Here is an 18,058-nt window from a genome sequence, read left to right as displayed (position 1 = left end):
AGAAACTGGTCACCTCATCCTATCCATCTCCCGGAAACTGGTGCCGGTCACCATCTCATCCAATCCATCTCCCAGTGCCGGTCACCTCATCCAATCCATCTCCCAGTGCCGGTCACCTCATCCTATCCATCTCCCGGAAACTGGTCACCTCATCCAATCCATCTCCCAGAAACTGGTCACCTCATCCTATCCATCTCCCGGAAACTGGTCACCTCATCCAATCCATCTCCCAGTGCCGGTCACCTCATCCAATCCATCTCCCGGAAACTGGTCACCTCATCCAATCCATCTCCCAGAAACTGGTCACCTCATCCTATCCATCTCCCGGAAACTGGTCACCTCATCCAATCCATCTCCCGATGCCAGTTACCTCATCCAATCCATCTCCCGATGCCAGTCACCTCATCCAATCCATCTCCCGGAAACTGGTCACCTCATCCGATCTATCCCCTGTGCCAGTCACCTCATCCGATCCATCCCCCGTGCCGGTCACCTCATCCGATCCATCTCCTGGTGCCGGTCACCTCATCCAATCCATCTCCCAGTGCCGGTAACCTCATCCGATCCATCTCCCGGAAACTGGTCACCTCATCCGATCCATCTCACGATGCCAGTCACCTCATCCGATCCATCTCCCGGTGCCGGTCACCTCATCCGATCCATCTCCCAGAAACTGGTCACTTCATCCGATTCATCTCCCGGAAACTAGTCACCTCATCCAATCCATCTCCGGGTAACCGGTCACTTCATCCGATCCATCTCCCGGAAACTGGTGACCTCTTCAAATCCATCTCCAGGTAACCGGTCACCTCATCCGATCCATCTCCTGGTGCCTGTCACCTCATCCGATCAATCTCCCGATGCCGGCCACCTCATCTGATCCAACTCCCGATGCCGGTCACCTCATCCGATCCATCTCACGATTCCGGTCTCCTCATCCGATCAATCTCCCGGAAACTGGTCACCTCATCCGATCCATCTCCCGATGCCGGCCACCTCATCCGATCCATCTACCGGTGCTGGTCACCTCATCCGATCCATCTACCGATGCCAGTCACCTCATCCAATCCATCTCCCGGAAACTGGTCACCTCATCTGATCCAACTCCCGATGCTGTTCACCTCATCCGATCCATCTCCCAGAAACTGGTCACCTCATCCGATCCATCTCCCGGAAACTGGTCACCTCATCCGATCCAACTACCGATGCCGGTCACCTCCTCCGATCCATCTCCCGATGCTGGTCTCCTCATACCATCCATCTCCCGGAAACTGGTTACCTCATCCGATCCATCTCCCGGAAACCGGTCACCTCATCCGATCCATCTCCCGGAAACTGGTCACCTCATCTGATCCAACTCCCGATGCCGTTCACCTCCTCCGATCCATCTCCCGGAAACTGGTCACCTCATCCGATCCAACTTCCGATGCCGGTCACCTCATCCGATGCATCGCCCGGAAACTGGTCACCTCATCCGATCCATCTCCCGGAAACTGGTCACCTCATCCGATCCATCTCCCGGAAACTGGTCACCTCATCCGATCCAACTTCCGATGCCGGTCACCTCATCCGATGCATCTCCCGGAAACTGGTCACCTCATCCGATCCATCTCCCGGAAACTGGTCACCTCATCCGATCCATCTCCCGGAAACTGGTCACCTCATCCGATCCATCTCCCGGAAACTGGTCACCTCATCCGATCCAACTTCCGATGCCGGTCACCTCATCCGATGCATCTCCCGGAAACTGGTCACCTCATCCGATCCATCTCCCGGAAACTGGTCACCTCATTCCATCCATCTCCCGGTGCCGGTCACCTCATCCTATCCATCTCCCGGTGACGGTCACCTCATCCCATCCATCTCCTGGTGACGGTCACCTCATCCCATCCATCTCCCGGTGCCGGTCACCTCATCCCATCCATCTCCTGGTGCCGGTCACCTCATCCCATCCATCTCCCAGTGCCGGTCACCTCATCCCATCCATCTCCCGATGCCAGTCACCTCATCACATCCATCTCCTTGTTATGGTCACCTCATCCCATCCATCTCCCGATGCCGGTCACCTCATCCCATCCATCTCCTGGTGCCGGTCACCTCATCCCATCCATCTCCCGGTGCCGGTCACCTCATCCCATCCATCTCCCGGTGCCGGTCACCTCATCCCATCCATCTCCTGGTGCCGGTCACCTCATCCCATCCATCTCCTGGTGCCAGTCAACTTATCTGAGCAACTCAGCAGAAAGTATCACCCATCGTAGACTTAGATACACACTTCAGCAGAGAGTATCACATAGGATTAGATACACAGCTAGGCACACAGTATTACACATCATTGGCTTAGATACAGCAGCTCTTCAGAAATCATCCCACATGATCTGCTAATGACAAAATATTTGCAAAACTGAATAGAATGCAATAAAAGAATCTGTCATTGGTTTCAAGCAAAGAGCTAATTTATTCATCCATAAACCACAGCACATTCTATTGTAAGAACCATAACAAAGCAGAGGGTGTGCCAAGATGGCGCCGAGGACACTACCGGCTGTTACACAACACTGGGGACAGAAAGGAGAATGGAACAACATCAACTTCCGCTCACGTTACAAGTTCAGGCGCAAGAAAACGCCTCCGCGCATGCGTAAAAGAGCAAACAAAGCGCAACATACTGCGGCTGCGGACAGGAAGTAGCCGTTGTCGTGGTGACTGGATGCTGCGCGTGCTCAGAAGCGGTGTATTCTGTTTCTATAGTAACAGCTTACTTCAGTTATTGCTCCATGTGAGATGATGGAGTCCAGCCCGGTGCTGCTGTACGGAGAAGCGGAGGGAATGGTGCGGAGTCTGCAGACCTCCCCCCTGCGAGACACGGGCTCAGGAGGGTAAGATATGGGGGAAAGGCCCTACAGCTACACACACTGACTGACACAGTGACTGCACAAGCAGAATAGTGAGTGCAGCTCTGGAGTGTAATACAGGATAAGTAATGTATGTACACAGTGACTGCACCAGCAGAATAGTGAGTGCAGCTCTGGAGGATAAAACAGGATGTAACTCAGGATCAGTACAGGATAAGTAATGTATGTACACAGTGACTGCACCAGCAGAATAGTGAGTGCAGCTCTGGAGTATAATTCAGGATCAGTACAGGATAAGTAATGTATGTACACAGTGACTGCACCAGCAGAATAGTGAGTGCAGCTCTGGGGTATAATACAGGATGTAACTCAGGATCAGTACAGGATAAGTAATGTATGTACACAGTGACTGCACCAGCAGAATAGTGAGTGCAGCTCTGGAGTATAATACAGGATGTAACTCAGGATCAGTACAGGATAAGTAATGTATGTACACAGTGACTGCACCAGCAGAATAGAGAGTGCAGCTCTGGAGTATAATACAGGATGTAACTCAGGATCAGTACAGGATAAGTAATGTATGTACACAGTGACTGCACCAGCAGAATAGTGAGTGCAGCTCTGGAGTATAATACAGGATGTAACTCAGGATCAGTACAGGATAAGTAATGTATGTACACAGTGACTGCACCAGCAGAACAGTGAGTGCAGCTCTGGAGTATAATACAGGATGTAACTCAGGATCAGTACAGGATAAGTAATGTATGTACACAGTGACTGCACCAGCAGAATAGAGAGTGCAGCTCTGGAGTATAATACAGGATGTAACTCAGGATCAGTACAGGATAAGTAATGTATGTACACAGTGACTGCACCAGCAGAATAGTGAGTGCAGCTCTGGAGGATAACACAGGATGTAACTCAGGATCAGTACAGGATAAGTAATGTATGTACACAGTGACTGCACCAGCAGAACAGTGAGTGCAGCTCTGGAGGATAACACAGGATGTAACTCTAAAGAAGAGGGGGTGCAGACCTGTCTTTCTGGTAATGAGATTTCGCCTCCTGTTGTCAGATGGCTCAGGCAGCACGAGTACATAGAGAAGCTGAACATGCAGGCTATCCTCAGCGCTTCCACTGGTCAGGAGGAAATGATCAAGGATTTACTGGTGACACACAGAAAGGTAACACAACACGTATGATAGACGGTGTAAGTAATGTCCTATGTGTCTGTCTGTCTCACATCCGTCTGTCTTCTTCTGTCCCCGCTCTCTGCAGGTTCCCGTCTTGATCCATGACTTGATCAGCGTAGAGATCTGGAAGCAGAAGGTCTTCCCTGTGATCTGTCGGCTGCAGGACTTCCAGCCCAGAAGTACCTTCCCCCTGTACATGGTGGTAAGTGCGCCCCCCCCCCCGCGGCAGGCAGCCGGTCGGACAGGACTGCGGGGCCACAGACTGAGCAATGTCTCTTCCTGCAGGTTCATCACGAGGCGTCCATCATTAATCTTCTGGAAACCATATTCTACCACAAGGTGAGCCTCGGGCTATGCTGGACAGTGGGAGGGGCCTGATTAGCCACATTGGCGCCTATCCCACCGCCATCTTGTTATCAGCGACTTTTCAGAAGTGGAAATCAATATCACTTAGTTATTTGAAATGGCGGCCGGCGCATTGTAACGGATAATGAATGTTGTGCGTTTCCTGTCACATGTCATAGTGACGGTAACGCAGGAGGCCGCCAGCACGGGCGAATGCAGCACGCCATCCCCGCGTGGTGCCCAGTGTTTACAGTGCGAGCAGCCGACCACATCTGATGACAGGGTCTCTGCTGGGAGAGGGGGTCCTCGAAGAGGTGACATAGATAGAGGAGACAAAATGGATCTACCGACTGAACAGCCCATCCCCGGCCCATCCCCGGCCCATCCCCGGCCCATCCCCGGCCCATCCCCGGCCCATCCCCGGCCCATCCCCGGCGGGCCTAAATGGAGGTTTTACCTATTCGTCCTTTTTGTAACTTGACCCCCAAAAATAAAGTAATTTAAAAACTATAAATACAGCATCACTGAGGCAGAATCGCCATTGCTACGTGATTGCAGAGTGGCGTTCCATATCTATAACGGGGTCAATAGAAAATAGGAAATCTAATAATAAACAACAACACAATTCACACATCATAGATGTAAAGAAGCCCAATCTGCTAATGATTGGCCAACGGGGTTATTAGAGGTCGCACTATCCATGTGGCTTGTAATAAAACTATACATAATAGATACAAGTGATACAATGTATCCAGTGCACCAGATGATTCTCAGAGTGAGGGAGACTAAGTCCCTTGACATGCGCAACAGCACGGGCAGCAGCGCAGGAGGTTAAAGTTCTAGCGCATGCGCGGCCCGAGGGGATGACGCGCACGGACTTTAACTAATAGAGGAAGAGGGGGCAGGTAAGATGTGACAGCGGAGGGGAGGCTGTACCCCACCGCTACCAATTAGATTAGATGATCCCTTACGTAATGTATCTCCATTGGATGCAGAGGTGGTATGCCTCTTTGGTTATACGTCAGCAGAGATTATAAATTGCCGGAAAAAGAGCGCGCGCACACACTGCCCTAACCCCTGAAGACGCCGGAACTCAGCGAAACATGTCGGGGGGCAGCGTTGCTCATATGTTTTAATACAGGTACGACTCAGTGAGGCTCTAATAATATTATATGGATCAGCAAGTGAAACATACATCGCCCCCATACGCGAACTGGCAGCGCGCAGCCAGGAGGGGAGCAAGGCATTAATCCTGGCTATGAAGGAATAGCAGGAATTTGGGTAAGCTGAGCCTATCTTTTAGTAATAGTCTTAGGTAGTAGAAAGGTGCAGGATTAAGAGGTGTGATTATAGTCTGAAGGGCAATAGGGGTATTAGTGTATTAAGTATAAAACGCCGCATCCTCCCCCATAGGGGACAAATAGGTGAGCTGTTGATGTGTACACTGTAACGAGCTCATCAGCTGTGAGTCAGCTTGTGAAAATGAATCAGTGCGCTGCCATTCACTGAGAGTAAGCAGAGATCCTGTAGCAGCAGTATGTTTGTCCCGTGTGGCCTCAGTGTAACCCCTTGTGTGCAGGACGTGTGTGAGTCTGCGGAGGATCTGGCGCTGGATCTCATCGATTACTGTCATCGGAAGCTGACGTCGCTGCTGTCGGGCTCTTCTCCAGGAGTGACATCGGGTCAGGACAGACTGCTGCCGAGCGCTGCCAGCGAGACCTCATCACTGGAGGTACGGTACACAGTGCACTGCCGATCTTAGGGGGGGAGGGGGAGCAAGACAAAGCCCTCATTTACTGCAGACTATTCTCTAGCCGCCCCCTCAGGGGGAGAACCTGGCGGCTGAGCGCCAGATCCCACACGTGTCATGTCTGTATAAGAGCAGTAAAACGGAAAAAGAACTGCGGCCTCGCTGTAACCGTACTAAGCCAGACCGCAAAGTTATCGCCTATGCCGCAAACTTACAACAGAAACACTCAGTGGCGGTATTGCTGGTTTTCTCAAAGTTAATCGGTACAACAAATTGGCGCCATTAAAAACTACAACTTGTCCTGCAAAAAAAATACTCTCATAGGACTACGGAAAAAAATGCTTGGTCACTATGGGGTTAAATGCTCTCAATGTGTCAGTGTGGACACCACCCTATGAGCTCTGTGCACCAGATGTAAACAATGAGTGCTTCCATTCACTGACTGAAATCAGTGACATTGATGAGAAATGGAAACTCAATTCCACCCAAACTGCAAATGTCAACAGCAATGTGAAAGCAGCAGATAAGTCCGAGATGATCCTGTCTCTGTCCTCCTCCACTCCACTCTGCAGAGACGATCCTGTCTCTGTCCTCCTCCGCTCCACTCTGCAGAGACGATCCTGTCTCTGTCCTCCTCCGCTCCACTCTGCAGAGACTATTCTGTCACCGTCCCCCTCAGCTCTACTCTGCAGAGACGATTCTGTCACCGTCCTCCTCCGCTCCACTCTGCAGAGACAATCTTATCTCTGTCCTCCTTCGCTCCACTCTGCAGAGACGATTCTGTCTCCGTCCCCCTCAGCTCTACTCTGCAGAGACGATTCTGTCACCGTCCTCCTCAGCTCCACTCTGCAGAGACGACTCTGTCTCTGTCCCCCTCAGCTTCACTCTGCAGAGACGATTCTGTCACCGTCCTCCTCAGCTCCACTCTGCAGAGACGATTGTGTCTTTGTCCCCCTCAGCTCCACTCTGCAGAGACGATTCTGTCACCGTCTCCTCAGCTCCACTCTGCAGAGACAGAGACGATTATGTCTCCATCCCCCTCAGCTCCGCTCTGCAGAGACTATTATGTCTCCGTCCCCCTCAGCTCCACTCTGCAGAGACGATTCTGTCACCGTCCTCCTCAGCTCCACTCTGCAGAGACGACTCTGTCTCTGTCCCCCTCAGCTTCACTCTGCAGAGACGATTCTGTCACCGTCCTCCTCAGCTCCACTCTGCAGAGACGATTGTGTCTTTGTCCCCCTCAGCTCCACTCTCCAGAGACGATTCTGTCACCGTCTCCTCAGCTCCACTCTGCAGAGACAGAGACGATTATGTCTCCGTCCCCCTCAGCTCCGCTCTGCAGAAACTATTATGTCTCCGTCCCCCTCAGCTCCACTCTGCAGAGACGATTATGTCTCCGTCCCCCTCAGCTTCACTCTTCAGAGACGATTATGTCTTTGTCCCCCTCAGCTCCACTCTGCAGAGACGATTCTGTCACCGTCTCCTCAGCTTCACTCTGCAGAGACAGAGACGATTATGTCTCCGTCCCCCTCAGCTTCACTCTGCAGAGACTATTATGTCTCCGTCCCCCTCAGCTCCACTCTGCAGAGACGATTATGTCTCCGTCCCCCTCAGCTTCACTCTGCAGAGACGATTATGACACCGTCCTCTTCAGCTCCACTCTGCAAAGACGATTATGTCTTTGTCCCCCTCAGCTCCACTGTGCAGAGACGATTATGTCACCGTCCTCCTCAGCTCCACTCTGCAGAGACGATTATGTCTCCGTCCCCCTCAGCTTCACTCTGCAGAGACGATTATGTCTCCGTCCCCCTCAGCTTCACTCTGCAGACACGATTATGTCTCCGTCCCCCTCAGCTCCACTCTGCAGAGACGATTATGTCTCCGTCCCCCTCAGCTTCACTCTGCAGAGACGATTATGTCACCGTCCTCCTCAGCTTCACTCTGCAGAGACGATTATGTCTCCGTCCCCCTCAGCTTCACTCTGCAGAGACGATTATGTCTCCGTCCCCCTCAGCTTCACTCTGCAGAGACGATTATGTCTCTGTCCCTCTCAGCTTCACTCTGCAGAGACGATTATGACACCGTCCTCTTCAGCTCCACTCTGCAAAGACGATTATGTCTTTGTCCCCCTCAGCTCCACTGTGCAGAGACGATTATGTCACCGTCCCCCTCAGCTCCACTCTGCAGAGACGATTATGTCTCCGTCCCCCTCAGCTTCACTCTGCAGAGACGATTATGTCACCGTCCTCCTCAGCTTCACTCTGCAGAGACGATTATGTCTCCGTCCCCCTCAGCTTCACTCTGCAGAGACGATTATGTCTCCGTCCCCCTCAGCTTCACTCTGCAGAGACGATTATGTCTCTGTCCCTCTCAGCTTCACTCTGCAGAGACGATTATGACACCGTCCTTTTCAGCTCCACTCTGCAAAGACGATTATGTCTTTGTCCCCCTCAGCTCCACTGTGCAGAGACGATTATGTCACCGTCCTCCTCAGCTCCACTCTGCAGAGACGATTATGTCTCCGTCCCCCTCAGCTTCACTCTGCAGAGACGATTATGTCTCCGTCCCCCTCAGCTTCACTCTGCAGACACGATTATGTCTCCGTCCCCCTCAGCTCCACTCTGCAGAGACGATTATGTCTCCGTCCCCCTCAGCTTCACTCTGCAGAGACGATTATGTCACCGTCCTCCTCAGCTTCACTCTGCAGAGACGATTATGTCTCCGTCCCCCTCAGCTTCACTCTGCAGAGACGATTATGTCTCCGTCCCCCTCAGCTTCACTCTGCAGACACGATTATGTCTCTGCAAGAAGTAGTGTAGAGGCAGCACTATACGGTATCCAGATAATGCGTCTATATCAATGCAACAGCCTAGCCGTAGGCCCTTGATCCATCAGGCCATGAAATACACATATAGAAAAGAAGATGGCTTCGGCAGCATTCCGCAATATCAAAACGATCCTTTATTCGTACCTCCAGACACAATTGGCAACGTTTCGACTGTACACCAGTCTTTGTCAAGCCTAATGACATACATTCTGGTAGGCATATATATACCCCCCACATAAAAGACACACCCCGTTACATCATCAGTACAAATCACTGCACAATAGTATACACATGTTGATATTACAACTCACAGTTAATGATATGTCCACCCCGCTCGTGTTGTTCACCTCGGCGTTCCAATATCTGTAATGCGCAGCCGCATCTCAATGTATTTGCATATCGGAAGTGTCATACGTTGCCATGACTCCCGGCGGCGCACGTGTCTCCAGCCAATGTGCTGCAGGACGCACTCACTGACGTCACAGCTTGTGCGTCCACCCCATGACCCACACTCAAGTGCGCACATCAGTGCGTCAATAGCGTTAGTCACGTAGGGTACGCAGCCAATGAAGACCCGGCGCGAACATCGGCGCCATGGCAACGATGACGCCACGGTCACCACTACTTATTACATGTGTGATCTGTATCTGAAGTGGCCGGGTCTATATATTACAGAACCTCCGCTCACAACGATAATCACATGACTATAGAGGGAAATTAATCATGACCCCACATATACACGCACATAACAGCTAATGGAAAAATACATAACCTCATAAGTGTGGTGCACAATAACCACACATAACCATCATCTGGATGGTGTATCCCATATATACATCACATATGGACCATCAACATGGTCCTTTGACATATAGACTAAAGACTGTTGCACCAGGGATGTGCCACATATATATTTAAAAACATGATGTCCCTATACTGAGAGGACAAAACAGTGACAATCATCAATCGATGGATGCGACATTAAACTCTAAATTCAGGCCAAAAGGTTGGAGGGACCTGAGGGTATGGATCCATTTAAGTTCCTTCTTCCTCAGGATTCCCTTCCTGTCCCCACCCCTTCTCAAGTATCCTACACTGTCAATAACTCGAAATCTCAATTGATTAATGGAATGTTTACAGTCAATGAAGTGTTTTGCAACCGGTTTGTCAAGTGCACCTGTTCTAATTGTGCTTTTGTGTTTGTTAATTCTTTCCCTCAATTCCATCGTGGTCTCACGAGCGGGGTGGACATATCATTAACTGTGAGTTGTAATATCAACATGTGTATACTATTGTGCAGTGATTTGTACTGATGATGTAACGGGGTGTGTCTTTTATGTGGGGGGTATATATATGCCTACCAGAATGTATGTCATTAGGCTTGACAAAGACTGGTGTACAGTCGAAACGTTGCCAATTGTGTCTGGAGGTACGAATAAAGGATCGTTTTGATATTGCGGAATGCTGCCGAAGCCATCTTCTTTTCTATACGATTATGTCTCTGTCCCTCTCAGCTCCACTCTGCAGAGACGATTATGTCTCCGTCCCCCTCAGCTTCACTCTGCAGAGACGATTATGTCTCCGTCCCCCTCAGCTTCACTCTGCAGAGACGATTATGTCTCCGTCCCCCTCAGCTTCACTCTGCAGACACGATTATGTCTCTGTCCCTCTCAGCTCCACTCTGCAGAGACGATTATGTCTCCGTCCCCCTCAGCTTCACTCTGCAGAGACGATTATGTCTCCGTCCCCCTCAGCTTCACTCTGCAGAGACGATTATGTCTCCGTCCCCCTCAGCTCCACTCTGCAGAGACGATTCTGTCTCCGTCCCCCTCAGCTCCACTCTGCAGAGACGATTATGTCTCCGTCCCCCTCAGCTCCACTCTGCAGAGACGATTATGTCTCCGTCCCCCTCAGCTCCACTCTGCAGAGACGATTCTGTCTCCGTCCCCCTCATGCCTAGCATCTCCCACTAGGACAGCACACTATGCTCTGCACAGACACTCAACCAGAAGGGGCAGCAGTGAAAGGGAGAGCTTTTAGGAAATCAGCAGTTTTGTGATTGCAGCTCTGGTTGTGAGTGGAGTATAAGCATGATGTCACTCTGTGAGGTGACAGTAATGATGCTCTGCAGGATCAGACTCCACATAATCGCCGCCGCCGTCTTGTGGCTCCGTCTGACCTGTATACAGACTCGGGATTAGACCTATGCACCGTGTAATAAACCTGCCATGTTGTGCACCAGTGATGATCCTGCCCTCCCTCTGCCCCAGGAACTGAAGCTGCAGGCCGAGGCCTTGGACTTTGACATTGCGCTGAAGTGTCTGTCCGTCCTGCGGTATGTCACGGACCACACGGACAGGTGAGGAGCTGCGGGGTTCTGTCCATGAGCTGAGGATGCAGGTTATCGCCCTGAGACTAACGCCCCTTCTGTTTCTACAGCCTCCCGCCGAGTGTGACCACACGACTGCTCAACACCCACAACCTGCCCTGTGTACTGGTGGAACTGCTGCACAGCCGCCCCTGGAGCCGGCGGATGAAAGGTAACGCCACGGGACCTCGTGTCCATACGTGGCTCTCACCGGTCCCGACAGGTCACCCAGTGTCTCCTCCGGGCAGGTCAGATGCAGAAGTACGAGAGCGGCCGCTGGTTGTCAGTCCCTGCCGAGGACCAGCCGAAGATGACCAAGCTGGACGGCCAGGTATGGATATCCCTGTACAACCTGCTGCTGCGGGCGGAGTGCCAGCGCAAGTACCACATCGACGGCTTCATCAGAGGACAGCTGCTGAAGGTGACGCCCCCTGCTGACCGCTGCCTGTGTGGATCGCACCGCGCCAATTACGTCACTGATCTTTCTCTCCTGTCCTTCAGCTCCGCTCATATCTCACCGACCTCCTCATTGATCAGCTGCCAAACCTGGTGGACCTGCAGCGATTTCTCAGTCACCTGTCCGTGAGCGAAGCAGCGCCCCCCAAGAAGGAGCTCATCATAGAGCAGGTGTGACAGCGGGGGGCTCGGCACAAATGGGAGCTGCCCCTTTAAGGACCTGTCCACTACGACGTAAACCCAAACCAAGCATTCATGAACAGGTCTGCAGCTTTCTCGTGGACTTTCAAATCCTTACTGTTTTCAAGATCTTGGCTTGCTGTCAATGAATGAGAATGTTATATGCAGAAGCTGACAGGTAGCCTGACCTGATCCAGCTCACACGGCTCGGCACATGGAAGATTTCTGCTGCCGCCACATTCTCAAGGGGATTGTACAATTATAGCAAAACTGTCAGCTGTGAGCAGGTCCTAGGCCCCTGGTGAACATAAACGACAGTTCCGTTCACCAACAGCAAGCAGAGATCTTGAAAATAATGAGGAAATGAAACACAACGTGTATGAGAAAGTTGCAGAACCGTTTGCTGCAGGTAGTGGCGGGGCAGAGCGGCCCATGACATCGGGGCCCCTCGGTGCAGCCTGCAGATTTGTGTCCCTCTAAACTCGTGGCCCTGCCCCTCCCCCACACAGCATGCCCCCCTCACTGTGTCTTCACCTTTGTCAGGTTCCAGAAGTCTGGGACTCCGTTGTCAGAGAGAATTCTGGGAAATGGAAAGCAATAGCGAAGCACCAGGTGAAGCAGGCGTTCTCCCCGAGTGACAGCGAGCTGCGTCTCCAGGCCCAGAGGTCGGTGCCACCCCGAGAGGGCACAGAATAAGTATGTGCCCCCCCCCCCCCCGCACAGGAACGGGCAGTGACCCCAAATCTATCGTTACCCACAGGTGGGCGCAGACCTATAACATGGAAGTAATGGAAGCCCTGGTGCCAGATAAACCCAAATGTGGATCATGTGGAGCAGAGGCCGCCAAACGCTGCTCCCGCTGCCAGAGCGGATGGTACTGCAACAGGTGAGACATCAGCAGAATAGTGAGTGGAGCTCTGGAGTATAATACAGGATGTAACTCAGGATCAGTACAGGATAAGTAATGTATGTACACAGTGACTGCACCAGCAGAATAGTGAGTGCAGCTCTGGAGTATAATACAGGATGTAACTCAGGATCAGTACAGGATAAGTAATGTATGTACACAGTGACTGCACCAGCAGAATAGTGAGTGCAGCTCTGGAGTATAATACAGGATGTAACTCAGGATCAGTACAGGATAAGTAATGTATGTACACAGTGACTGCACCAGCAGAATAGTGAGTGCAGCTCTGGAGTATAATACAGGATGTAACTCAGGATCAGTACAGGATAAGTAATGTATGTACACAGTGACTGCACCAGCAGAATAGTGAGTGTAGCTCCTGAGTATAATACAGGATGTAACTCAGGATCAGTACAGGATAAGTAATGTATGTACACAGTGACTGCACCAGCAGAATAGTGAGTGCAGCTCTGGGGTATAATACAGGATGTAACTCAGGATCAGTACAGGATAAGTAATGTATGTACACAGTGACTGCACCAGCAGAATAGTGAGTGCAGCTCTGGAGTATAATACAGGATGTAACTCAGGATCAGTACAGGATAAGTAATGTATGTACACAGTGACTGCACCAGCAGAATAGTGAGTGCAGCTCTGGAGTCTAATACAGGATGTAACTCAGGATCAGTACAGGATAAGTAATGTATGTACACAGTGACTGCACCAGCAGAATAGTGAGTGCAGCTCTGGAGTCTAATACAGGATGTAACTCAGGATCAGTACAGGATAAGTAATGTATGTACACAGTGACTGCACCAGCAGAATAGTGAGTGCAGCTCTGGAGTATAATACAGGATGTAACTCAGGATCAGTACAGGATCAGTAATGTATGTACACAGTGATTGCACCAGCAGAATAGGGAGTGCAGCTCTGGGGTATAATACAGGATGTAACTGAGGATCAGTACAGGATAAGTAATGTATGTACACAGTGACTGCACCAGCAGAATAGTGAGTGCAGCTCTGGGGTATAATACAAGATGTAACTCAGGATCAGTACAGGATAAGTAATGTATGTACACAGTGACTGCACCAGCAGAATAGTGAGTGCAGCTCTGGAGTATAATACAGGATGTAACTCAGGATCAGTACAGGATAAGTAATGTATGTACACAGTGACTGCACCAGCAGAATAGTGAGTGCAGCTCCTGAGTATAATACAGGATGTAACTCAGGATCAGTACAGGATAAGTGATGTTATGTATGTACACAGTGACTGCACCAGCAGAATAGTGAGTGCAGCTCTGGGGTATAATACAGGATGTAACTCAGGATCAGTACAGGATAAGTAATGTATGTACACAGTGACTGCACCAGCAGAATAGTGAGTGCAGCTCTGGAGTATAATACAGGATGTAACTCAGGATCAGTACAGGATAAGTAATGTATGTACACAGTGACTGCACCAGCAGAATAGTGAGTGCAGCTCTGGAGTATAATACAGGATGTAATTCAGGATCAGTACAGGATAAGTAATGTATGTACACAGTGACTGCACCAGCAGAATAGTGAGTGCAGCTCTGGAGTATAATACAGGATGTAACTCAGGATCAGTACAGGATAAGTAATGTATGTACACAGTGACTGCACCAGCAGAATAGTGAGTGCAGCTCTGGAGTATAATACAGGATGTAACTCAGGATCAGTACAGGATAAGTAATGTATGTACACAGTGACTGCACCAGCAGAATAGTGAGTGCAGCTCTGGAGTCTAATACAGGATGTAACTCAGGATCAGTACAGGATAAGTAATGTATGTACACAGTGACTGCACCAGCAGAATAGTGAGTGCAGCTCTGGAGTCTAATACAGGATGTAACTCAGGATCAGTACAGGATAAGTAATGTATGTACACAGTGACTGCACCAGCAGAATAGTGAGTGCAGCTCTGGAGTATAATACAGGATGTAACTCAGGATCAGTACAGGATAAGTAATGTATGTACACAGTGACTGCACCAGCAGAATAGTGAGTGCAGCTCTGGAGTATAATACAGGTAAGTACTGTAAGGTATGTGGCTCTTGCTTGTTTTGACTGGACGTTCTGTCTCCTCGGCCGCAGGCAGTGTCAGGTCAGTCACTGGCAGAAGCATAAGAAAGCCTGTGATCTTGTGAGTGCGGCTGTGAAGAAGATAAAGGAAGAGATAAAACCTCATGTGTGATACCGTACGTGTTAGACTCGCCGCCCCCTTTGCTGACAAAACCTCATAACTTCTCGGACGCTTACGCTTACAGGCGGCTTTTTCCTGTGCATTGTACGACTGCATCCTCACCAGACCGCGGCACTGTCCGCAACATTAAAAGCTTTTTTTGTACAATTGTTGAGTTTTGTGCTCAGTTTATCGTTGCGGTTGTTGAGATGTGAATCTGCTGTCGTGTATCAGACCATGTGCGGCGAGACATGGCGCAATATGGCTCTGGATCCCTGCTCTGTCCGGTCGGGTTGTGTGTTTTCCGATCTGTTACTGTCCAGCGCTTGTGTAACTACTACTCCCAGCATGCTGTGAAGGCTGTAGACAGGGTGTAGTAGTTCTGAGGTGTCGTTTCGTCAGCTATAATCGCTGCGTGGAGCTGCCGGTGAACACCTCATTGTGGCTTCCTGCTGGCGCAGCGTCAGGCGCGAGATGATAGGATGTGGCGGGCACAGGGCAGCATGGCGCTGACAGCTACAGCGATCACGCACCCAGATCCCATGATCAGCTCTGTCTTATCTGCGACTACTCCGGTGACCATGCCTCAGGCAGAGATGTCACCCAGCGTCCCCCCGACCCCATATCTGCCTCTGCCCCCCTTCCTGAATAGGCAGGTGTCTGGGAAGCTGGGTGCGTGCTGAGCTGCCATGTGGGTGAGCACCCAGATTTCCCGCCGTTTAGGGTGCAGTCACACAGCGGTATGTATTTTTCAGTACGCAAATGCGGTTCTGCAAAAAATACGTATGACGTCCATGTGACATCTGTGTTTCATCCGTTTTTTTGCTGACCCATTGTAACAATGCCTACTCCTGTCTGCAAAATGGACAAGAATAGGACACGTTCTGTCATTTTTGTGGGATTGCGGAACGGACATACGGATGCGGACAGCCCGCGGTGCGCCGTCTGCATGGTTTGCAGCTCCATTAAAATGAATGAGTCCGCATCCTATCCGCAAAAAACTGCAGATCACGTGCGGACCAAAAATATGGTCATGTGAATGGGACCTAATAAAGAAGAAACATCAGGCGGTTGTCACAGAGACGCCCAACATTAGGTTATGGGGCGATGAACAGAGTGGCCCCAGTAATGATAAGTGTCCGCTGTGCTCGGCAGACAGGAAGTGCCGATCAAAGAGAAGGAAACGGACGGAACGGGAGGGGGCTTCCTGATATTCATGGGGGGGGGGGGGGGGGATGGTGCCCCTGGGAAGTGTTCACATCAGGACTGCGGGGTGCTGCTAACTGCAAACCCATCCATACCTCTCTGGTCACATAACTACCCCAAACCAGAACCAGGGGGCCCATAACTACCCCAGAACCAGGGGGCCCATAACTAACCCTAACCAGAACCATAGTGCCCATAACTAACCCTAACCAGAACCAGGGGTCCCATAACTAACCAGAATCAGGGGGCCCATAACTAACCAGAACCAGGGGGCCCATAACTAACCAGAATCAGGGGGCCCATAACTAACCAGAACCAGGGGGCCCATAACTAACCCGAACCAGAACCAGGGGGCCCATAACTAATCAGAACCAGGGGGCCCATAACTAACCAGAACCAGGGGTCCCATAACTAACCAGAATCAGGGGGCCCATAACTAACCAGAACCAGGGGGCCCATAACTAACCCGAACCAGAACCAGGGGGCCCATAACTAATCAGAACCAGGGGGCCCATAACTAACCCTAACCAGAACCAGGGGTCCCATAACTAACCAGAATCAGGGGGCCCATAACTAACCAGAACCAGGGGGCCCATAACTAACCCGAACCAGAACCAAAGGTCCCATAACTACCATAACTAGAACCAGGGGGCCCATAACTAACCCTAACCAGAACCAGAGGTCCCATAACTAACCCTAACCAGAACCAGGGGGCCCATAACTAACCCTAACCAGAACCAGAGGTCCCATAACTAACCCTAACCAGAACCAGGGGTCCCATAACTACCCTAACCCTCGCCCTCTCCTGGCTCCACAATTACTAGGTGACAGTCCTCGTGCTGAGTGCGGTGCCCCGGCCGTCATCTTGTATTGTTCCCTGTACCCCGTCCACCATCTTGTACCGCTCCCCGGCCCCCGTCTTGTGTCGCCCCCGTCTTGTGTCGCCCCCTCCTGTGTCATGCCCCGCCCTGACTATGTGCGGAGGTCGGCCAGGATAGCAGCACGAGTTTAGTGTTTGTTTTGGAGCCGTGCTGGATCCGCCTCTCATCAGGTGCACTGGGTGGGGTCATTAGTTTAAATAGCACACCATCCCAGTGCTCTGAGCGGATTATAGGAATCACTGTGGTCTTGGAAGCTAGGAAGGAAGGTTGTCTGTTCCAGCTCTGAAAGATAAGTGTGGTTTCCAGTTTGGTTGTTTTGTGTCATCTCTCCCATCCAGGTTCTGTGCGAGCAGGCTGCTCTTATTTCCCCTCTTCACCATCTCAGGGAATTTAGGGAGTTTCAGCCCAGGCATGGGGACACATCATACCTACCACCAAGGTCTGCATGTGGGCTGAGCAGTGCAGGGAAAGAGGTCAGGAATTAGCTAGAAGGTGACCCTTCCCCTGTCTCTCGCCCAGAGCTTGGTTGGTGGTTTATCTGTAAGTCTGAGTGCACGTCCGCCGTGACATCCTAACTCCATCATTACTAGGTGACAGTCCTCGTGCTGACTGCGGTGCCCCGGCCCCCATCTTGTGTCGCCCCCTCCTGACTCCTCCATTACTAGGTGACGGTCCTCGTGCTGAGTGCGGTGCCCCGGCCCCCATCTTGTGTCGCCCCCTCCTGACTCCTCCATTACTAGGTGACGGTCCTCGTGCTGAGTGCGGTGCCCCGGCCCCCGTCTTGTGTCGCCCCCTCCTGACTCCACCATTACTAGGTGACAGTCCTCGTGCTTAGTGCGGTGCCCCGGCTGTCATCTTGTATTGTTCCCTGGCCCCCGTCTT

General features: G+C 51.2%; 1 protein-coding gene across 2 annotated transcripts; it reads left to right on the top strand.

Moving 5' to 3' along the window:
• Positions 1-2,695: 2,695 nt before the first annotated feature.
• Positions 2,696-15,257, top strand: ZMYND10 (zinc finger MYND-type containing 10). Of its 2 annotated transcripts, XM_040408557.1 has the most exons (12): positions 2,696-2,879; positions 3,931-4,039; positions 4,134-4,250; positions 4,334-4,387; positions 5,973-6,125; positions 11,241-11,329; positions 11,410-11,510; positions 11,587-11,759; positions 11,840-11,965; positions 12,518-12,639; positions 12,735-12,860; positions 15,002-15,257. In XM_040408557.1, exons 1-12 carry the CDS (start codon positions 2,785-2,787, stop codon positions 15,099-15,101), a joined length of 1,365 nt encoding a protein of 454 aa, XP_040264491.1. In that variant the 5' UTR covers positions 2,696-2,784; the 3' UTR covers positions 15,102-15,257. The 2 variants fall into 2 exon arrangements, with proteins under 2 accessions (XP_040264491.1, XP_040264492.1); XM_040408558.1 differs by lacking the exon at positions 5,973-6,125.
• Positions 15,258-18,058: the final 2,801 nt, after the last annotated feature.

The sequence above is a fragment of the Bufo bufo genome, chromosome 9 (assembly GCF_905171765.1).
Source record: "Bufo bufo chromosome 9, aBufBuf1.1, whole genome shotgun sequence".
Classification (NCBI taxonomy): Eukaryota; Metazoa; Chordata; class Amphibia; order Anura; family Bufonidae; genus Bufo; species Bufo bufo.
This window is presented reverse-complemented; position numbering and strand designations above follow the sequence as displayed.